This window comes from Drosophila santomea, chromosome 3L (genome assembly GCF_016746245.2).
Source record: "Drosophila santomea strain STO CAGO 1482 chromosome 3L, Prin_Dsan_1.1, whole genome shotgun sequence".
Taxonomy (NCBI): domain Eukaryota; kingdom Metazoa; phylum Arthropoda; class Insecta; order Diptera; family Drosophilidae; genus Drosophila; species Drosophila santomea.
In genome coordinates, this window is record NC_053018.2 from 16512517 (window position 1) to 16536219 (window position 23703).

Genomic DNA, 23703 nt, shown 5'->3' on the forward strand with positions numbered 1-23703 from the left:
ACCTATCGAATTTCGAATATTTGTTGATTTACACCAATTCTGTGTGCACTAAATTTTATGTTTACATTTCAACGCCTTTAATTTCAATAGAATTAATTGTTTTAATGGCTTTGGTTACGTTTTTTGCAGTGTTCTTTTGCAGATACGGTTCCTCTGTCTACTGTGTCTGCCTTTGAGCAGGTTCTTGTTTTGGCCTGGCCAAAAACTCGCATGTGTAGCCGCCAATCACAATTACTCCGGCTTGTGGCGGACCATTTGCAATCGCACAGTGGGGCTGAATGTGGCCCATAGACGGGGATTGTGGGCTGAAAGAGGAGCCACCCAATTGTGTTTTTGTGTGCAAGGGGATCGGGTACGTGCCCTGTACTTTTCCACTTTGAATTGATTTCACTGGCGACGTGACTTCTGCGAAAGGACGAGGCAGACGTGGGCGCCCGCCTCCTTGGGCATCATCATTCATTTGGCATCAATGGTTAATGCGAAAATTGGCATTGCTAGCTGATTGTAATGAATATGGGCACGTTGTCGCATCTTTATGACATTAGCAATCTACGTTTATTATTGAAAAGTTGCCTGCGAAGGTCGGACAATGCCGGAAGTATCTACGTGTAGTGCGCCCCTCCTAACTCTTGCAATATCACGTCATTTTCCGAAGTGCAATCATCTTAATGTGTTTTCCCTCGTACGCGGCATACACATGCACCCCTTGACAAGGGCGCTTTGTCTGGGTGAGTTTACTGCAAGGATCCCTTATCCTTGACTAGACAGAGTCACAGCTGCACAAGGATATAAAATACCATTCGCGAAAGATCCCACACGAAACCCTTTATTTACTTCTTAAATGTTGGTTGAATATTCTACCTTTGACATGTCACTAAGATTTTGGTGTAGTGTTCTTTTATTTTTGCTCAATGTATTTATGTAATTTTTGTATTTTCCATTATTATATATTTTTCCCCTTTCGTATTTATAAAAATCTAGATATCAAATAAAAAAAATCTTGCTCATTACTTGATTATCTCGTTTTTTATGTTAGGTAAAACGTTTTATCGCAAATCTATTTTCCAATTTACAACCACAGTTTTGATCAGTATTATCAAGATCAACTTTACACAATTATGTAAAAATAATCTATATAAGAGAACGTTGATAAATAAAGCTACAATTAGCGTTTTCGTCGTCAGGACTATGAAATGCCCAGTACTTTTGTAATATTACCAAAATGAAGGAAAACTTATGTTTCATTAACTAGTAATCCATCTAGATTTTCATTTGCAAGCGATAGTTATATGCCATAGATATAGATATAGATATTTCTTTTCCACATATCACATTACATTCCACAACCCAACATACCCTGTAGCTTTACGAGGTAACGAGTTAGAATATAAAAGCTCCATCAAATAGACGTTTTATCATTTCGAAAAAGTGTGAAATGGCTCTTTCGTTTTCGGTGCTGTGGCAATTAGTAGTTTTTCTAACCGCTGCACAACATTCGGTTGGAGAAAACTTCGAGTACATTTTGGAGGACGAATCAGTGTTTTCGGAATGTATGGATGCACCGCCGGGATATGCGAATATGAGCGGATTGTTTGATATTTCCACCACCAACTTTGTAATGGGTCCAGAAGGTGTTCACGTGGACGGATACCTAACCTCTACGTGGGATGTACAGCCAACGGATCGCATTGAGGGTCGACTAAAAATCGTTCATTTCGAGCGTGGCATTTGGCAACCGACGGTACTCAATATGATGTCCAGAGATTTTTGCAAATCTTTTCTGGATCCGAAGCAGTATTGGTACAGTATTTTTCCGGAACATATTAGAAACAGGAGCGAGGCTCGAGAAAAATGTGTCAACCACAAAGGAGTATGCATGGTTCAATGATATTCAATGTTATTCTCACAAGTTTTTATTTGCAGACTGTTTACTTTATGGTACCATATGTCATAAAAATGCACTTCGGGTTTGGGTTTGTCCTTCCTTCTGGACGAAATCGGATGGTATTTACCTTGGTAGCAATTGATGAGAACGATGTTCAGCGACCAAACGGAATTTGCTTTGAGATAAGAGGGGATTTTTTCAAGATTTAATAACTGAGTTTTCCGTATTCCTTTTATTTATTATTTTATTATTTTGTTTACTTAGTAATACGAGTTACTTATTATTCTTTCCTTTGAACTTTTAATGTTTTTTATTTCTTGCATTTTATTTATACAAATGTTTTGTTGAATTTTCAAACATTAAAATAAAAAAAGTCAGGATGCAATCGTAGATATATTTATATATATAAATAGTTATAGATACCACTTATCACTTGGGGTATGAGCTTTTCTTCTGAAGCAGAGTGCTCTGAAAAGTTCCACCATCCATAAACGTAGTATATACACCAACTACTTCCTGCTTAAGCTCGATGCCCTACCGTGCGAAATGAACTCTTGGCCTCTGGTTGATGGCGTGACACATTTTTCGGGACCCCGTGTTCCTTTGTTGGGGTCATCAGCACCGGCCCCGCCCACAGCCTTGCGCCCTGTTTGGGGTCACGTGTGCGCAGTTTATTTGTTTTATGCGGCCTCTGCGAGGCTCTGCCTTTGGACTCGTTGCTTCTTGGGCTGTGTGCAGTGTTTGCCTTACTTAGAGTTTTAGATTTACTCAAGTCGTTGATGACCATGACCAAATAAAGTTTCATTTTGTGCAAAGATTTACAACACTCGAGCGTGTGCGACAAGTTTTGAGTGCCATCCGACATTGGCCCCCGAGCGGATCATGGAAAGGCTACTGCAAAGGCAGTCCGAACAAAAGTTGGAAAAGAACGCTTCAATCTGCAGCCCATGCTGCGTATGCGCAATTTTTGCTGCTCGAGTGTTTGCTTGGGACATGTTGTGATTGAGAGCTGAAAACTGTGCCCAATTCTACTTCACAAACTAAAATCTGCACTAAAGATTGCCAATGGCCCTGGGATATGTTTGAACACACTTGGCAGAGGTTTTAGAATGGAGTGAAAAGGTGCGTTGCAGTACTATAAGGCTCAACGACCCCAAAAGAGCTTGGCAAAACTCTATTAGTTAATTAATTTAAAGTCTTACAGAGAAAATTATCAATATCTAAGACTTAATATCTAATATATAATACTTAAAATGCCATTCACCTAAAAGACGCAAACAATCACGAGTCCCAATTCTAATGATTCCGAGAAAGTTTCGAAAAGAGACTTTGCAAGACATTAGCTCTATGTGAATTGGCCTTACTGTGAATATATCCTTGATATCCTTGCAGCTCATTGAACTTTTTAGTTCATGACTTGTTTGTAAGAACTCTTCATTGCTTCACGTATAAGCAAATATGTTTGGCAAAGTTCACAGCGTTTCTGAATTTTTCGTGTTCCGATAACTTTCCGATTTTGGCCGGGAAAAAGATGGGAATAAAGGGCAAGTTCTCGAGTTTAAATAAACTTGTTCCGCATTGAGTGGACAATGCATCAAGGCCCTGAGCAATTGTTGTCTGCACAGAGGAAAAAGTCGCAAAAATGTTCGTTTCCCACTACAAAACCCAATACCGCAATACCTATAAATTTTAGTTGTATTTATTATTCATCAATTATAATTTGTTACTACATACACCGAATATATATTCCGACGTTATGATATTTTTGTCTGAAATATGATTAGATTCTAATTAGCTTGCTGTAAACATTTTCCAATATTTGATGTTGGATATTCCATTCCTGATTTTTCTTTTCCTGTGCTGATGCCAGGCAATCGTGTGGGCCATTGAAATGGACCCGGGGCACAACTGGTCGGTGGACTACGTGCCGAGGAGTCCGGAGCTCAGCTCAGCTTGGCCCGATAACTTTTATTTTGGAGCCGGCCATACACAAACTGTATTGGCATTTGACTCAAAACTTTTGACTCTAGCGGGGGGGCGAGGGGCGGGGGGAAATAAGGGCCAGTGTAATACAAATACTAGTGTATATGCAGCTACTGCCGCAGCACGATATGGGTTGAATTTGTTGTAACGCCCTCGAATCGAAAAGTTTCTGGCACAGTTCGGACTACTGCTGTTTAATTTTGAACAGCTTTCTACGACATCGTGTGGGGAAGTGGATGGAAAGCATTGGGTTCGGAAAAAGTGCAGGGAAAATGGCACATGTCGAACCGAATTGAACACACACAGCTAGTCGAAAAAATGAAAAATGTTTGGCAAAATGGAAAATGAAGAAAGAGAATCGAACATAAAACCATTAAAATCACTTTACTCGTTAGTTAGGCATTTGAGCCGGTGTGCGTGGGACTCGTTCCCAGGAGATGGGATCTGGATATAATGGGGGATATGATGGCTATAGGTGCACAATAAATGTTCGGAAACGGGTCTACAACTTTCGCTGAAGCACTGGGGCCATGTGAACATGAAATTACATTTCCTGTCTGCAAGTTCTAACGAAATGGTTCGCATACGAATATTTGGCATTTCCCTCATTTCATTTTCCAGCCAAAGAAGCTTTGAATTTGACTTTATTGGGCAAAATAGTCCCTTTATTTCGTTTTCCTGCCAGAGCAACTTCAGAATTGGCCCTGTTTGCTCACAATAGTACAAGCAATAAACAATTAGTAACATAGAACAAATGATGAACTCTACCCAAGGGGAAAAATCTGATAGTTAGGTACAAATAAGAACAGAAATAAATACATTTCCCTGTGGCTTTTAAAGTCCTAGCTAGGAGTTTCACTTTAAGAAAATCACTTCGGCTTTGCCCATTTAATGATGGTGATGATGATGATGAGAGGACAGGCCTTTGATAAATGAAGCACACAGAAAATGTGATTCGTGAATCTTTTTTTCTAAATCAATTGCAAATACGCATCAACATCGTGCAATTCAATTTCGTTCGTGGTGGCTGCCAAAATTCTAAGGAACTTACCCGGATTCGGATGCCTGGGCAACTGATCCGTGGACGGCGAATGGGATTGCATAATTAAGGAAAGAGCATTAATGGTATTCATAAAGATTTTCATGGCTGCTACGCTTTTGTGCAAAAACTCACTTTGATGGCCTTAAAGCCCAGACTTAGATTTGCCTCGACTTCAGCAACGAAACCATTACCAAAAATTCCAAGCAGCGGCAGCAGTATCAGCATTTTCTGTAAGCAGAGAGATGGGATTATTTGGTTGGCAAAACAAGGTACAAAAAAAGGTCGAAGCAGTCGCAGTCGCAGTCTCAGTCGACTTTATTAAGGTCAATTCAATGTCTGGCTCGGTTTTTGGTTACGGCTAATGGTTACGACTACGGCCATGGTTACGGCTCTTCAAGCTCCTTCCATAAAGTTTTGTTTACACTTCAGTTTGGTTTTCCATCGCCTTTTTTCCAACTTTTCACAGGTTTTCACACCTGCGCACCCACCTTTAATATTTTAACGAATCATTTTTTTCACGGAGAGCAGACGAAGTTTTTGTGTAATTCGTTTTAATCTGGTTACTAGGATAAAAAGCTCAATGAACAGGTACTTGAATAGTTATTATACTGCTCTTATTCTGACTTATTTAGAAGATTACTGTTTGTCTTTTTGATTGGCATTTGGATTACAGGATAATTAGAAAAAAAAATATCCGCAATTTATCACAAATTCAATTGAAATACTGGGTTTTGCGTACTAAAATTAAAGTTTAGCTATTCCCACTTAAGCTGCAATGAATTAATGATTCCTCAGCTTGAGAATTAATTCATCATTACGCAAATAGGCTTCATTGATTAATTGCTAAAAGGTATTTATGTGCATCAAATATCATAGAACAGGAAAAAACGCAATGTTTTCCCATGAAAGTTTTTCTCGGCGCGACAATTAAATGTTTAAACAACACTCAATAGTATTGCTAATTGATTGGCATTCACGCACCGAACGACGGAAGTTACATTTTTCCAGAGAAAGCTGCAATTGATGCGGATGAACACATTTAATAGTTTTCCCGTTTTCCCCGCGGCTTAAGCCTTTGGGGTGGCATTTTCACCCGCATTTTCACACTTTCGCAATAAATGAAAAATGTGAAAAGCTATATATTAAAAGTGGATCTTTTACGTCTGCGAGTGGTAATTATTTCACATGCTTGTTGTCTGTGGGCGGGCGCCTTTGTTTCAATCAATTTACGCACTAAGAACACGCATACGCCGTGTGGCCAACTTTGAGGAGGCGTCTTTTTCATGTTGCTCACAAAAGGCGCAAAAGCTCATTAAAAAATATTTTCCACTCATGCGTGAGCCTTTCAAAAAGGTATTTAATTAAACTTTAATAACAAAAACAATAAGCGGTCGGCTACAAAATGGAAAAGCAAAATGGCAGGCGGCAGGAGGAAAATGGCAGGTGGCATGTGGCAAAGGGAGGTGGTTTAATGCGAAAGATTTCAATTAACGACACGGACCTCGTGAGCTGCTAAGTGGATAAACAGGACGAGGACATCGAGGCACAGCGACGGATGAGTGGCCATCACTCATGGCATACTCGTGTGGAACGGCCGTTCGGATGCAGGAGGCACTGCATCAATGGTCTGCATGAATGCTGCTTCATTAAGGTGTTGCTCCAAGGAGCTATCCCCAGTCCTTGTCGTAATTATCGCAATTACAATGAACGATGACGGGGGAAATGTAAATGGGCAATGGGCAATGGGAGTGCAAGGGAAATGGAAATGGACGTGGAAGTCTTTCTGCAGGACAGCAGAGTCAACAATAATAAAGGCCAACGAGGCGCATGAGAGCAGTTAACAAAGGAGGGCTGGAATCACAGGTCCTAGAAGAACCCCTTAATGTATGTGGCTCAGAGCTCGGGGCTCAGAGGATGCAACTCTCTGATCTGTTAATTGCGAGGCGAATGTGGGCCAACACATATCGCCACATGTTGCTCGCCTTGAATGGGAAAAGTGCAAGGAAAAAGGAAAGGAGCACAACATGCGTTGTGGCGAAAACCCAGTGAAAGCCTAGTGAAAACCCATCCATTTTACCATCCATCCATCCATCCATCCATCCATCCATCCTGCTGCCTGTTTTGTGTTTATAATTATGATGAAAGGGAAGGAAGCAGATCCCAACTCTAGAGCAACCATTCATCTCAAGGCGATCCGGGGCAAAATGTGTGTGTCACTTCGGAAATGAGCAAGTCCGTTTAAAAATGCTTGCCACAGAGTGCTGATTATTTCAAAACAGAACCGGTTGTCACAACTCTGGGGAGCCATATCATTAAATTTAATGAATAGATAACAACAATGGACGAAGCTGGCCCAAAAGAACCCCAAAATTATGCAGCAAAAAGTTTGACCCACTAAAAATACAAGTTGCAAAAATCTGACCTCAAGTTGAGGCTTCGCTGACGGCGTTTTATGAGCTCTTTAAATGGCCATTTTGCACGAGAATTGATTAATGATATACCCGGCCACCATTCCCTCACAATTCGACATGGTTTAATGCGGTTTAAAGCGGGCTTAAGCCATGTTTGGTCGCCGGAATATGTTTACTTTCGGTGCGGGCCTGGCCAATGAAATTAATGATATTGTTAAGCCATTTTAAACGAGCCAACAAATTAATCTTGTTTAATTTGTGAAGTTGAGCATGATGGGCCTGGCATTAGCAGCTGATGCCCCAGTTTATGCCACACTCCCATGCAAATCGGTACTAATTCCGATTTGTGGAGGGCAAAGCTGATTGTTTGACTGCACATCAGTCATAAAGCGTGGTATCTGGATATTGCTACGTTAGCATCTTATTATTCAGAACACACACGATGCCAACGACCGCTGTCAACGATGACAACACAGGCACTCGCCTCATAATGATGATGATGAACACAATCATCGGCATGTTTATGCCACTTTTCGGGATGATAACAACGCGTAACAATGCTGACACATCGAAAGATTGTCATTCGATCAATTATTCACGAACACGCAAATCATCAACAAAACGCTCAGCACTCAAGGATGCCGAAAACACCAATCCCATCCCAAACACACTGCAAATGTATCAAAACCAGGCACACAACTATAGATATTTAAAAAGTTTTAAATGATGATTAAATCAATAGTAATGGCAATAAGTCAAGGCAGACATTTCGAATGACAAAAAATGTTAAATAAGATGTATTATAAATCGACTTCATGCTTGTCTGACATTTGTTTCATAGCCTGAATGTTTGGCAAATCAATTCATTTAAGTATCAGTCAATCAATCACAATGATATATAATTAAACATTCTGATCCTGAATCCTTTTTTTCCGGTGCAGATCAATGGAGCCTGGAGTCTACCAATATTAAGTGATACAATTGCTATTTGGTTGGGGCTTCTCTGCCGCAGGCTCTACTCAACGAACAACAACAGACGATGGTCCCATTCAGAGCAGCAAAAAATAGAAGGAATCATTGGCATGAATATCTGAGTGTTTTTATTTATGACTGCGCGTCAATATACTGTCAGACTGGTGAAGTGGCGGATGTGAGCGGGTGGGCTTAGACTGCTCTTTGGCCCGACTAGAACAGAAATCAATCAACTCAGGGCTCAAACGGAAAAACTAGCAGCTCGAAGTGGGGAAGTGGGGAAGTGCAGAGTGGGAGGCTGGGGGATGTGGAGAAGGTACATATCTGAAGGATGCGAAGTCCTCATGGAGCCATAAATCCGAGCATGACACAGTTAAGTGTTGGTGCTTAACAAAGGCTCACGGCAGCAAAAGTGGAGTATGGGTGTGGAAAACTACTGAGATACAAATCACAATCCATCTGGGGATCCATCCGAAGAAGAAAGAGAAATTTGCCTTTAATTTAAGACATCATTCGTTTGAGCTAGTTCAAAAACCCTTTTATCTCAGTGCGAATCACTTAACGACCCGAAATTTCATTTGCAGCTAATTGAAATTCATTCTGGCGAAATCAAATTAAGTCAAAAGTATATCCTGTCGCCGAAGGTACGTGTCCTTTCAAGAAACAAAGCCTGGGGCCAAGTGATTCATTCATAGCGATAAATTAAGACTACTAAGGATGCTGAGTACTTCCTCCCAGACTCCCATCCTTTCATCCTCCCAGGGGACATATTTTCGCTCACATTCACGTCCTGATATAAATATCCTGCCTGTGAACGTGTCCTGTCCAATGAATATCAACAGTTTGCTCTCCCTATTTCTTGACATCTTTTATGGCGCTTTGGCTAAACCCTCATCAGCATAAAAAAAGGAAAAACTCAATTACAAAATATCAGAAAATCGCAAACAAATAAATTAAGGCTACAAATCTGGCTAAGGACTGCGGCAAACTCGGCTCAAATCGAAATGAAATAGTGACACAGGCGCTGCCATAAAACCAAAGGCAAATACAAAGCCACACAAAAGGAAAAAGGTTAAACCAAATATTTATCCAGCCGCCCAAGGAGAGGGAGGAGGAGGAGAGGTCCTGCTTCGGGTGGAACTCGCAGTGAGAGGAGTTCTTTTCCGTAGTCTGTATGTAATTACCAGGCAAGGACTGCAAGTACAGCTGTGCCTAAGTACATAGCTCGCTAAAGCTCACAGAACACACTAAAGGACACCCGAAGTACAGAGAGCGCATTTTCACACTTGTATTTTCAAAAAAATATTGAACTTGAGCTTAAATACTGATAAACTGATACGAGTATAAACACGATATATTAAAATGTGCAATTTTAAACTGAACTTACTGGATTCTTATTAAGGTGTTTTTAGCTCAGATAAACTGAATATATTAGAAAATCTTTTAAAGTTGAAAGAGATTCTTTGTTACTACCCTACTATAAACGAACTGGAATGATATCGAGAAATGAAGCTCTCTAAACTATTTTAATAATATATCATATTAAAGTTCAATGAAAGCTACAAACTTATTGCCCTATCTGCTGCATGTATTGGGTTTGCTTTAATCTAAAATATATATTTTTTAAGCCCCTTTCTTAGTAACATATTAATCTGAGTGTCGGGATGGGCGTGTGTGTGTGTCAGGGCGTACGTGGCTTTATGCTTAAATAAACATTCGCCCGGGCCTTTCGTCCCGTCGTCCTTGCGTCCTTTCGTCCTGCTGCTGCTCCTTGGGCCACCGTCTTTGGCCCGTTTACATAGCACCCAGCGGCAGGCAGTCAGTTTGCCCGGTCAAAGCCAAATCGTTGATTGCATAAGTTGATGGCCGACACATGTCCGAGATATACAGTGTCGATATACGAGTCTGTGTTTGTCTGCGGGCGCAAAGGCCCCGAGTTACTCACGTGTGGTTGCTATTCACGTCTAATGATGTCTGTGCAGGTTGCATTGGCTGCTCCCGCTCCAAGGATTCCCAAGCTCCTAGCCGAGTGACCTGCAAGGGAAAATGAAATTTATATTGCGAGTTGGTACACACTGATTGCTTTATTGAGATGCCCGGCCAGAGATCTCCATCTCCAGCACCCATTAAGGATTACAGAGAGGCGTTGAGAGGATGCGCCGGCAAATTGCCCGAAACCACTATTCAACTGGAGCTTCTGTGAAGATTTTAATTGACTTTTTGCGGTTCAATCGATTGTTTAATTTACTTGACAGACAATTTGGTTGGTCAAGTAAAAATGCATAGAAATAAAATTTATTGAAAGATTTTGGAGGAAGTATTGCATCTGACATAAATAAAATTGTTTAAATAAAGAATTTCTATTCTTTCTGCATTAAAATCAGTAGGCCGTGCAAAATCATATTATGCGTTTGGTAAAATCATTTAAAGCAACGTTAATTGCTGTTGTTCAGGCTTATTCAAATCCAATTAGATCTAAATTTCTGACTTCATTTCCAATCACTTAAACAAATTTAGCCATTTTGCAAATTAAATTCGCGAAAGACAGAGTGCGTTTGGTTTTTTATTAGCCGCACACAAAAATGAGATATTGAGCTATCATTAACATTTGGCACAAACAAATGGCAGGCCATAAAGCGGATCTTTTCGAATCGAAGTCGTTGAAACATTTTTATTAAATTGTTTTTGCCTTTCTGCCACATTTTTTCATATTTGCTCATTGTCGTTTCCTTGTTGCTTTCGCATGTGGTAGTGTGTGTGTGTGTGGCAAGGTGTTTGTTATCGTTTGTTATATTGCTTGTTATGTAATGTAATTTATACACACCCATACAGACAGAGATTCGAATACAATGTCATAAACGGCAGGGACACAAAGGCAATTCCGCATGGCATTAAGGGCAGACAAAACAAATGGCGAAGAAGGAAGCCGGGCGGTATGCGGGATACGGGATGCGACTAAAAGCCAAAAAGAACGCGTTTGGCATAACTGATAAGCTGGTAACGCAGCAGGACATTCCCCTCTTAAAGGTCTTGGCCACGGCCCAGACATCCCCTCCTCTGCCCCATTCCCATGCTCGTCCTGGTTCCTGCTCGCTGTGCCTGCTTCTCTGACTTTTGAATACTTAACAGGATAATGAAATGTCAAAAGTGCGCAGGCGGAAAGCGTATCCCGCTGTCCTGTTTTCTTCCTCCCCCGCTCCACAACACTCCTGCCCAGTCTCACATTGATATTCCTCCGGCTGTTGTGGAGCCTTATTGTGTTGTCCATGCCTAAGTGAACGTCACGGCGTGCCGCGCGCTTTAAATCATAAACAAGAAAAGGCGGCTCGACGAGGAATAACTGAGGAGGCTCAAATTTCTGGACATTTTTTGGTTTAAGGATTTCTGTTTACTCTTTTACGTTTTTTAAAAACATAAAAAAAACTTTTTAACTGTAGTAATCATAAATGGTTTAAGGAAAGGTAAAGCATACAGTGTAGAGAAGACTTGGGCATTTAAAAAATAATCATGTAATATTTTGACATCAACCAAAATATTCTTAAATTATTTTGGATGCAAGTAAATATTTAACTAAAAACTTTATTTATTAATATTTTTTTCAAACTAAGTTGAAACCAGAGTAAATTTTTTTAAGTTCCAATCACATTACTGCAATAAAATACCCCACTTAAAAAAAGAGTACCAAAAGCGAATGAAAAATGGGCTACACCAGCAGAAAGGACCACATCCCCCACACGGTATGTTTATTTTTTTGGTTGGCCATTTTATGTTTACATAAATTTAAATTGACACAAATGCGTTTCGGGGGCCCCGACAAAAAGACAAGCCAGGAACCAAATGATAAACTTCATAAATTATGACAGTTTTATGCTGCTCCCGGTGCTCGGTTTACGCTTTATTTATTTGTAGTGATTGCAAGCGAATTGAAAATGTATTTATGCAATTCCATGGCATTACATAATAAGACCAGAAGCCAGAACAGGTATATCTCCCCTCCACCGAACCGCCTTTCATCCCCGGAATAAAGCAGCTTTAATCAAAACCTACATTTGTGGCAAGATACCATTTACCCTCCATCTCTGCAGCCATCTATGGGGATATCCTGCCAGTTATTGTGGATATATCCACGGAGGCTGCCACGCTTAACTCAAATTGCTGTTGCTTTGCTTTTTTTCTTGTTCCTGTATAAGTTGCGAAAAACAAGAGAAAGTTGTAATCAATAAAGTAAATGACCCAGGCACTTCGGGACGACCAGAGAACACATCCTGGCAAATAGAGGGCAGTGGTGGTGAATGGGCCAAGTGTTGCTATGATTGATTTCTTGGAGTGGAATAAGCATTTGGATGTGTACAGATGGGAACTGGTACTTAAGGTAACATAAGAAATTCACCAGATATTTAGCTAATCAACATGGCTTTAGTTTCAATAAAACATAGGCAGGGTCAGGCATTTATAATAAATGGGAATCAAGATTTTTGTGTGAAAAGTATTTTTTTTAATACAAAATAACCATAGAATCGCATTATAAAAACTCAAGTAACTTAAAAGCGAAGAGTAAGTAAGGGTAAATTCAAATAAAGTGAAGTGAAAAGGTTTTTATTAATTAACGAAATGGCCCAAAGTACAGCACCGAAAGTCCGCACACACGCATAATTGATTAACTCTGCGCTCCAATAAGTAGGCAACATTTATTTTGCCCTTCGCCCAGGACCTTCTTCATTTCGTTAATGATCTTGAAAAAGTCTCTTGAGGGGAGAAGCTTATTTTCGACTCGAACACAATTGAAACCAAATCAAATCAAGCTAAATTTAAGGCACCCGCAATACGAACACTCGAACAATGAGTTCGAAAATATTCAACGGGAAATTTATGTGCAACTTGTGTACTTTGCATGCCGCATATTGACTCTTCAGGCTGGCAAGCCAATTAAGGCCTGCTCAAGGGCCAAAAAACTACCAACAATGGCGAGGAAGCAGAACCAAACTTTGGCCACAATCTTAACAAGAAAATCTGTAAATTACACGCCACAATTACAGCATGATGGGTGGGATGGGAATGGGGATGGAGATGGGGTGGCAGGAAATTTCCAAATATTTATTCACCTAAATAGATTTGATGGCATAATTGAAATTTGTAGCTATTGGCCGGGGCCATTTCACTCAATATTTGTGTGCTTGCAATTTGCATAAATACCAAATGGCAAATGCCAAGGAAAAGTTGATTAAAAGCATAGCCGAAAGTTTTCCTGTTTTTCGACATCAGCTGTTAATAACGACGGACGACCCGTGCCGGAAAATTGTGACACATAGCTTCGGGGTTCGTTATGGAATGGAATGGAATGGAGTGAAGTGAAGTCAAGTACAGGATTGGTTGCCCTATCCTGACATTGTCCTTGGCGGAGTCCCAACTTTTCGCTGAGCTACAATTTATTTTCTTCTTTTGATAATTTAACTTTTTTCTTTGCAGCTGAAAATTGGATTTGTTGCGACCGACTTTCAGACTTTCAACGCTTGTAACGAATGTTGAAAAGAAAAAGTTGTTTTTATACCCTTTACTCGTTAAGTAAAACGGTATACTAGATTCGTTGAAAAGTATGTAACATTCTACCTAACATTAAGCGTTTCCGACCATATAAAGTAAAGTCTAGATCAGGATCACTAGCCGAGTCGATCTGGCCATGTCCGTTTGTCCGTCCGTCTGTCTGTCCGTCCGTATGAGCTTCAAAATCTCTGGAACTATAAAAACTAGAAAGTTCAGATTAGGCATGCAGTTTCCAGAGACATTGAAGCAGTGCAAGTGTGTTTTCTAATGCTGCCACGCCAACAAACTACCCAAAACTGCCACGCTTAAAAGCTATGTAGCGGGTATCAGATAGTCGAGCAACTCGACCATAGCGTGTTCTCTCGTCTAATTGCAGTCATAGCCTTTGGGGCTGGAGGAATATTTCGTGGTTGGACAGCGGGTGGCTGTTTGGTACAACTTTATCAGGTTATTTAATATTCATTTACTGAAAATTTCGAGCAACCCAAAGAAATGAACACGAGAACATACCGCCCAAATAATCCACACAATGAAGCCACAACAATTGGAATTGTGTGACTTCAAATGGAATTTCAACTAATAGCCCAGATAAGCAGGATAAACTTTGTTAAAACGCCAAAACTTTTCGACAAATATACTCGTAGGCCGGGGATCGCAATCTCATTTGGAACAAATCAGCATGTTTTTAAGAGTAAGCCCATTCATATTTAGATCTCTTAATCAAATTAATTAAATAATTGAACATAGTTCATCTTAAAGGTAATACTTTGAACGTGAACGTTTGATTCGTATACTTTTCGGTAGTTCAAAGCCATTGAATTTCTAATAAATTTAAGATCCAGCACTCTTGAACACAAGCCATTTGGGAATTCTCTTTCCCCTGAGGGCACGAAATCAGCCGAAATGATAAGAGCAACTTGTCTTGTTCTTAAGCGCCCAACAAATCGCTCTCCAATTAAATCCTTTCTTGTTTTCTTCGTAAGCTAACTTTGCATTTGAAACTTTTTTACTTCGTCCTGCAGGACTATATCTTCTCTAGTCCTTGACTATGAACCTTTAATGGGAGCCCCGAGTCCAAGCCATTTAATGTGCTTACATTCATTTCGTTTTAAATCTGTGATAAAGTGGGGGTCGCTTAAAGCCTGGTTCTCCGTCCTTCATCCTTCGTCCTGAGTGCCATTCCCCTTCCACATTTAGCGGAGAAAAAGTTGTCGCCGTGTCGCGACAAACGCAATTCTTTACACGACGACGAGTTTTGTGCGCTTTTTGTTTCCTTTTTTTCTTGCTCCGCTTTTCAGTTTTGTGTTCGCATCCCCTTTTGGCCAGGATTTTTGCCGTGCTTTCCGCGCCTTTTGCGCGCTTCCGGTTGTGTACGAGCTTTCTAGATTACTTTTATAAGTGAATTTGTTGCGGTTTTCCGCAAAATTTACAAGTACGTGAGAAAATTAGAGCTTAGCCTCTTCGAGCCACAGCCGCTTGTTGCTCTCCCCGTCCATCAGTTCGCCCTTAGATCTTCAGCCTTATTATGCGGCCACTTGGCAGCGCGTTCAAGAGGCTTTAACGCGCTTAAGATGTGCAACGCAGCGTATGCGCAATTTATGCTCGAACATCGCTCATACGCCGCGTTGCAGCGGGCGCCAAAGCAAACCACACTGCCACGCCAAATTAGCAAGTTCATTATTTGCTTAGCCATCGCCTTTTGCCAATTTAACGCCAATCCTAAATGCGACTAGCTTAAAGGGGAGTGGAATTGGCTGTGGGTGTGGGAGTGCTTTTCTGTTCTGACATGAAAATAAATTCGATGGCTGTAGCTCTCCGGCGCGCTAAAATAAAGTTTCATCTTGGCCCGCGAATGAGCAAGACAAACTTTTCCCCCAACCCCCAACCTCCAACCCAAGCCCGCCCTCAAAGTGGGCGTGTCTCCGCCCAATACCCCGCTTCTGTGTGCGGGTGTGCGGTTTTGTCTGTATTTGCAGAATTGTTAGTTTCACGCTTTGTTTGTTGAGATTAGCTGGCAGCACCCATCCAGTCCCACTTCCAGGACCCATTTTCCCCAGTTCCCCAAAAACCCCCCCTGCTGACAGCTCCCAAACGGAGCGTCCCCACCGAACGAAATAAAATTGTGCAGCTTACTTTACTTTATTCGTGCCAACTTATGCCACGCCACAGCGCTACACTTGTTTTATGGATGCCCTGCAATTAAGTCTGTGGGGGAATCCCATAAGTTTGCTATTCAACGACAAAGAGCGTTCATTGGGGTTCATTTGGCATTTGGCATTTGGCGTTCCCGTTTCGCAACTTGTAGGATGCATATATTAATTTTTACATATGTGAGCCAAATTAAGCATTTTATGCTTTGCTACTGAAATATGTTTAATTGAATGTGCACTCAATCACTATTTTATCTAAGAAACATATCTAGAAACTTATATATTCAAACCATCAACAGTACTTTTGCAAAATAAAAGATTGCTCTTCATAGTTTCTTGTTCAATCGAATCACCTAAGCTACCCACTAATATTTGTAATGACTGCAAATGAATGCAACAGGAACTTATCCTCCCATTTTCACCCAGGAAAGTGTATTCCTTCTTCGCATAAATCGATTGCCGCATACACATTTCACTTGGTTTATTTGCTTCGTTTGTTTGTTGCCTTTGCAAGAGCAAAGTTTGCACGTGAAAATTGCGTTCACATGTCTTCCGCAATTGTGTCTGTGTGTGCGAGTGTATTGCGAGTATATAGTATTTATTTGCCGGATTGGTGGCGAAAAATTCGCTGGCGTGTGGAAAATTGATGCTGCTGCTGAAGTTTTTGGCTTTTTGAACTGACAGCTGCGATTTTTATGCGTCTCAGCCGCCAATCTGGCCCAGTTGGTTCATGGCAACTACATGGCCAAAATAATTGTAATTGTGAATGGTGGCGCCCACGTCCTCTTTCATGCTTTATAAGCATAGTTATTTCGTTTTGGGTTTGTGGTGTTGAAAGTGTTGGCTGTTATTTTCGGCTTGCCGCCTTGCCCTGAGCGATGGCTTTCCATCCGCCCACTTCCATTGCCAACTCTCCAGGACCCTTATTTATGGAAGTACTTTGCCTGTTGGCTAACGAGAATTTATGGCTAATTGATGCTGTTATGCGTTGCTGTTCCGTTCCGGCCAAAATGAAAAGCAAATGATGATGGTCGAACCAAATAAAGTTGCCAGGCAAATTATCTGCAATTCTGCGGCACTGATTTCGAAGGGCATATTGCACTAACGTAAATTAAGTCCCAACAATGCAGCAAAATATCTGCATTTTCATGGGCGAGTGTGTGAATTTAATTAAGTCGAATTGCAATTTATAATTCATAGCTCACCAGCAGCTGACGCCACACAGCAGCAACTTGGTAACAGCTGGCCCCCAGCTGCTGGTCATGGTTAATTCACTGGATAAGCTTTCTATAGTGCCACCCTTTCATTTTCCAGCCATACACAGAAAGTAAAGATGATGCCTTTCAACAATAATCCTCAACTACTTTAATACCTATGTATATATTTAAAATATCTTGAAAGTTATCATGGAGGTATCTAGCAAAAGAAAAAAATCTTCTTACTAGATTTTTGTATTATAAATCTAATTTGAGTAATATATGGATTAAATTACCCCAAATTCATATCGAAATATAGTAAAAATATTATATATATTGATTCGGACTTGAGTCTTATTATATATTATATATTATATTAACTTTAAACACGAATTATTCTCATTTCTCTGCTTGTATCGATTGCCATTTCAGTCGAATGGTCCTTGCAGCCGGGCAATGTTCTCACAGGACACCCCACACACACACACACCCAAAATTCACTCCAGGACACGTGTGGCATGTATATTACAAAAGTATAATGCAAATGGTGTGCTCCATGGGTGGGGGGGAATAGCAGTGCCTCCTCACTTAATTAGCCAGCGGCCTTATTTATTATTCACTGGCTCACTAGCTCACTGGCTCACTGGCAATGCCTGAGTAGCGACCTGGCCCGCCTGCTCCAGCCTAATGAATCACAGTTTTTGTAGTGGAAATTTTAATTTTTCATTAGCATGCAAAGCAACAAAGCGACACGAAAATATATGACCTTGTGCGAGTAGTTTTTGTGACTGCCGTTTTGCCTTTGTTGCCATGGCCCAATACCATTCCCATTTCCATTTCCATTTGGCCCACCTGCCCACCTGCCCACCTGACCATCCGGCACATTTGTCACACAGGTGCCGAGGAGCTGAGTGATGGAGCTCACGGCTCTCGAGCAACCGAAAAGAGCAGCAGGCAGGCAGGAGAGAAAAATGTGAAAAGCATGTTGAAAGGATTAATGCACACATCATTTAACCAGAGGCAAAGGGCCGGCAGATAGGTGAAGGTCCTTGCCAGCTTTCGCCTGCCCACTCCATCATCCCATTGCCCTGCACGGCCCATTGAGAACTCGAGTCCCGAAATGACAGTTTTCCCAGCCAGCTAAACAAGGTCCATCTCTGGTCTCTCCGGTCAGGGTTACGAAGTTGATGGGTCCTTTATGGGCATTTGCGGCTGTCCGGAACTTGTTTTTGCGGCTTTTCGCCCAGTGTAAACGGTTCGAGTCGGTTGCGTTTGAATATTTTTATGCACGATTTAATTTTTGGTCAGTAATTTACATTTCTGTTAAGGTATTGCTGGTCGGTCGCCTTAAGCGCTGTCGAACTCTTTAATGTTTATGTTAACGAGTGTGGAAAAATGGAAATCATAAAAGGGAGCGCTTGAAAAAGTAGACAAACATTTTTGAATCAGAATAAAGTTTCTCTTCTTTCGTATATGATAAAATGCATAAGCATTTAAAGACTTTAAAGACTTTAAACACTCATATCCAGCTTGTGAAAATTGTAATAATTTTATTTAAAATGCATTCAACCTGATGCAACTGATTGCAGCCTCGGTTTATCTTCCCCCAGCGACCTTTCAATCTGGTCAATATGATTGCCGTCAAATCCGTAACCAGAAGCAAACCGAATTCAATCCCAAAAACCGCAGACATTTCATTGAGTGTCCGAATCACCCGGTCACGTTTGCGCTTTCGAGCTGAGCGTTTCGCAGGATTCGCGGTCTGGACGCCATTTGCGGCTCATAATTCAGGACCCGGCTGGTTCGGCAAATTGCATTACCAAAATAATAAATCAATAACCATTTGATGGAGCTAAATGGGATTATTGGCAGTCGGCGAGGCTCCTGTCAGGCGGCGCTTCTTTCTGTCTGCGCGCATTTATGACATAATTCAATTCATTTCTTGAAATTCATTTTTCAACGTAACTCGGCAAATAAGCAGATAAATAAATAAACTTGCACTGTGCCCGTAATTGGTTTTTATGGCGCGCCGCCTGCATAAAAAATGCCACTGATTTTTATCTTCAATGCTAACAAAGGAAATGCGAGAATGTTTCTGCCAGCGGATGCAGGTTGCCAAAGAAAAATTAAAAGGGAAAAATCGTGCCCGGGAAAATATGTGGCGGCACTGTCGGAAAATATGCCAGCAATTGCCACATCAAGCCAGCCACATATTGCAGCAATCACCCACAGTTCTGCCGAAAACCATTCCCAAGTTCTAAATCTCCTTGGATTTTCACGAAAATATAACCATTATAAAAAAAATAATATGAAACCATATAGTCAACTATCTTTATCATTAATTTGATATGAATGAGAATAGAATAGGCACAGTCTTCAGTTTGATTTCAAAACCTATTCCACTTCTTTACAATTTAAATTTGCGAAAAATATATTTTCACTTATCCATAAAATTCTTTTTAATAATTTCCTCCTTAAGCTAATATATTCAGTTTAAGTTATTAGCCTCAAACTTTTTATCACTTCACCTCTAGTGTGAATTTTGATTCGTTTCGTTAACTTTTGCGCAACGAAATTTCCAGAACACCTTCGCCAAAGTTTGAACAACTTGTCGAACGTAAAAACGAATAAATGAAATGAAATGAAGGTAGCAAAAATATGGGGGACTGCAGGAAATGATGCTCGTATTTCCTTTTTGTTAATTTTGTTTGCATGCTTTTATGCCTTACTTTTATTCATTTCTTTAGATGTTCAAGTGCCCTGCTCGTCCCTCAATCTGCGTTTTCCCCAACGAATTTTCCTTTTTTATTTCGGCGGCGGATTGGTATAAATTTTTGACAACATTGGATGACGACAGTCGCATGCAGCACGTGACAGAAATGAGTTTACTCTAAAGAAGGGTAGGTTATTCAGTTATTGAATGCTACATATAACCATATATATAATTATGTAGTAATAATTATTTTTCAAAGGATCAATGTTCAAACATAAATAACATTCAGTTCAGAAGAGTTTTAATAGTTACATTATTTATAGATACTTTAGAGTTAACTTTAAACTTGTTTTCCGTGTAACTTCGACACACATGCAGATAGCAATATTTTGGCGAGCATGTGATATTTGCAGGCTTTCAGGCGACAGAAGGAGGAGCGATTCGGCCCAGGACTCGGGCACAGAAACAGACAGGACCCATACGTGTGCGAAACTCCAAATAAATTTGGCCCCCAGACACACACACACACTTACACACCCGCACACACACAGTCGCACATCATCGTGCCGTCTGAGTGTTGCTTTGAAAAATAGGCAATGTGTGGAAATTTTGATTTTTCGCCCGACTTGGCAAAGGCGTCGAGGGTCCCAGTGAATTTAGTTTTGTGTGTCTGACTTACAGCGAAATCAAATTAACTTGTGCACACTTTTAGGCGTGCAAAGCAAAGGCGAGGAACAAGACCGGGCCAAAATGTTGCGACGTGACTTGGCTTCCATCCACCAATGCAAATGGCAACCGGAAGTCCTGTCTCTCGCTCTGTGTATGCGAGTGTGTATGTGTGTGTGCATGTGTAAATTTATTCACTGATGTCTTTTATAAGGGGCAATTTCAAACATTTTGTCATTAAGTCAACAAATTTTTAGAACGCTGCCGCATTTCGGGCCGCGGTAATTACAAAATGAAGTGCACGTGAGAAGCCAAATAAAGAGAGAGCCATAAAATGGGAATGGGAATGGAAGGGATATGAAGGCGGAAGGAGGCAGTGGGCGTGGCAGGTGGCATATAAAAGACGCCAAATGAATTTGTCTTTTACCGTTGTCGCATTTCCGCGCCACAAGCGGTTCTCAAATAAGGTTTGAATTGCTTGAATTCCTTTTACGGCCTGCAATGGAACATATCCTGCCTGATGAGCCGTGAGTTTTTAAGGAGGAATGTTATTCACTTTATGTCAGAAACAAGTTTAAAAGCATTTATATTCAGGAACTAAATTCTTCGGGCTGCTTTATTTAAAATTAAACAAAAATAACATGCCTAAGCATCAGTTAAATGAAACTAATTCAAAGTTCACAGAGTATTTACTAGAAAATGCATAATATTTGATTGTTTAGATGAGTCTAAATGTTGTAGTTGCGTTTTCAGTCAGCAGGCCAATTAAAAACCAACTATGATGTTTATTTATTTTTAATTACAGACCGCAGCCAGCAAAGTTATTTACACTCGCAATGGGGGAAGGGTCGAAATATTACCCAAACAACACGCCACTATTAGCACCTAAACGCCCGCCACATGCAGGCATAAATCAAAACTTGCTTCATAAAATATTTACGTCCGCCTTCTCATTCAGCAAAACCCACAACAAAATGAAGGGGGACTCACAATCCAAAGTGTTAAATTAAATTGTGGGAGCATTCGCACGGAAAGGGAAGGCAATCTAAAGCCGAGCGGAGAAAAAACTAGGCAACTGGTTGTCAATTTAAAAGGCCCAAAAAAAAAAAGACTTTGAAAAAGGTTTAATAAATGCGAGCACTGACAAACGGCGATAAAGAAGAGCGGCTGAGCCTCTGCCCCCGAAATGTGTGTAAACAAATTAAAAATTGGCCATAAAAAAATAATCATATTGCGGCCGGGGCCAAAACAAACAAGCGACATTAAATTGATAAAGGCAATGGCCAAAAGGGACAAGGTGGCCAATAAAGAACGCAGCATGTGAGGAGCGGATCAGCAATAAAGACGCTTCCACAGACTTAAGAAGCGGCCAGGAAAACACTTGAGTGGATGGAACACTACAGTGGTGAACATTTTTTGCTCGTATTAAAAGCAACTTCCAAGTCATTAACCCGTTTATGGCGCTTAACTTGGCCGAAACCGCCAGACCGTCTCTGCACACTGCTCCACAATAAAGCAGCAATAAAACGGCTAGCATAGCAGATGTGTGTGTGTTTGTGTTTGTTAGCCGGGCCAACTTAAAGCGTTTAACGGCTCATTTATTGCGGAACATAGCCTCGGTTTCAGCTTCAGCTCGACATAAAATGTTATTAAAAACGCGGCCATAGAATCGCCCGGGCACGCGCCCATTATGTGTTTAATCTTTGACCGACCAGGCCCGAATGGCATGCTCCCACACATGGTATCCTGCACAACATCGCCAAATTCCACAATAACACTGACAGCCAAAGGACGAAATGGGGGCCAACATCATGGCGTAATGGAACAAATGGCGACCGGAAAACGGATGCAGCCAGCTCGTTTCGCCATTTTGCGTCACATCGGTGGGCAAAAAAGGACTCGCAGTGCAAGCGACCACATTTGATTTGCTGGAAGACAAGATGTCCTGAAGTTACCGCCTTAATGACACACAAAAAAAATGTGTAGCAGAGGCTTTCACTCAGCATATTGGAGAAAATGTGGCGAAAGACGCATGGCGGCCAATTAATCATCAGGAAGCGGTTACTTGATGGTAGAGTGCAGAGATACTCTTAAAAATATGATTAAAAGTTTTGCAAATAAGTTATTCACTTTTTAACAGGAATATATTAAATAATATTTATTTAAGTAAGTATGCAGGATAAAACTGGAACGTTGTGATTGGATTGTAAAAACAAGACATATGGATGCATCTTAATCAACATTTAAATTTGGTGATTTGAAGTGCATTTAGATATTAGTGATATTTCACTTACTTCGATTGCGCTATTTAAAATTAATAGAATGAATTATTTAAAATGCAATCAAACACTTTTAGCAACCTCAACAGATAACAAATTGTTTCCACTCCCAGTAGCATTACGCAACCTCAGCCCATTTCCCATTTCCAATTAGTCATTTAGTCATATAGGCTCTGCGGCAAAGGGTATACAAAGGAATTTACGGTTGATGTGGCATGTCTGTTTATGGCAACAGCGGCACAGTTTGCAGGACCAAAGCGGTTTTGGGTTTGTTATCCACCGTACACACACCCACACACCCATACACACACCCACACACGCACCCACACAGACACACACAGCAGCACACGCACAACGAGTGAAAGAGGATCATGCAAAGCTTACGCACATTATGCTAATATTACCCCCACTGGTGATAGTGGGTTAAGGACATTTTTATGTATGTGCGCCCACACACACACACACACACATCAACAGCGTGTGTGTTGGCCATCTGCGTTTGAGTGTGTGCGTGCATGTTCAATGAGCGTAATGCCACTATTATTGGACACATTACAAACAAAATGAAAGTGGTTCCGCACACACAGCAGCAAGCATTGTTTGGCCTTAAAGTTCTTGGCCAAAGAGATTACGCTACATTGCAGTTGGCGCATTAAACTTGCATCAGCCTGCAGTTGCATTGCACTCTCGCAATAATTGAGCAAATCGATTTTAGCTGCTTCTGCAACCAGCAACCAGCGGCAAAACAGGTGTCTTTCTGCTGCCGCAATTGATGGATACTTTTCCGATTCATTATGTCTGCAGAGCTGGTCAATAATGCAAACTGGCAACTGAACTTTGCTCCTGGCTTATAACTTAAGATACA

General features: G+C 40.9%; 2 protein-coding genes across 2 annotated transcripts in view; one reads left to right on the forward strand and one right to left on the reverse strand.

The window, feature by feature from the left end:
• Nucleotides 1-23703, reverse strand: part of LOC120447693 (putative mediator of RNA polymerase II transcription subunit 24) — a 61910-nt gene that overhangs the window by 30884 nt on the left and 7323 nt on the right. Inside the window, exons 2-4 of the mRNA XM_039629222.1 lie at nt 10239-10327; nt 5043-5138; nt 4920-4941 (exon numbers count right to left, since the gene is read on the reverse strand). Coding sequence (XP_039485156.1) covers nt 4920-4941; nt 5043-5135 — 115 coding nt within the window. The 5' untranslated portion in view covers nt 5136-5138; nt 10239-10327. The remainder of the gene's footprint in view (nt 1-4919; nt 4942-5042; nt 5139-10238; nt 10328-23703) is intronic.
• LOC120447695 lies at nt 1436-2094 on the forward strand. Its single transcript, XM_039629225.1, has 2 exons — nt 1436-1870; nt 1924-2094. Exons 1-2 carry the CDS (start codon nt 1436-1438, stop codon nt 2092-2094), a joined length of 606 nt encoding a protein of 201 aa, XP_039485159.1.

Bases quoted from the DNA above. Each gene is read 5' to 3' on its own strand.
- LOC120447695 (XM_039629225.1), top strand. From the start codon at position 1,436: ATGGCTCTTTCGTTTTCGGTGCTGTGGCAATTAGTAGTTTTTCTAACC. The intron at 1,871-1,923 runs GTATGCATGGTT...TTTTATTTGCAG, and splicing joins AATGTGTCAACCACAAAGGA to ACTGTTTACTTTATGGTACC.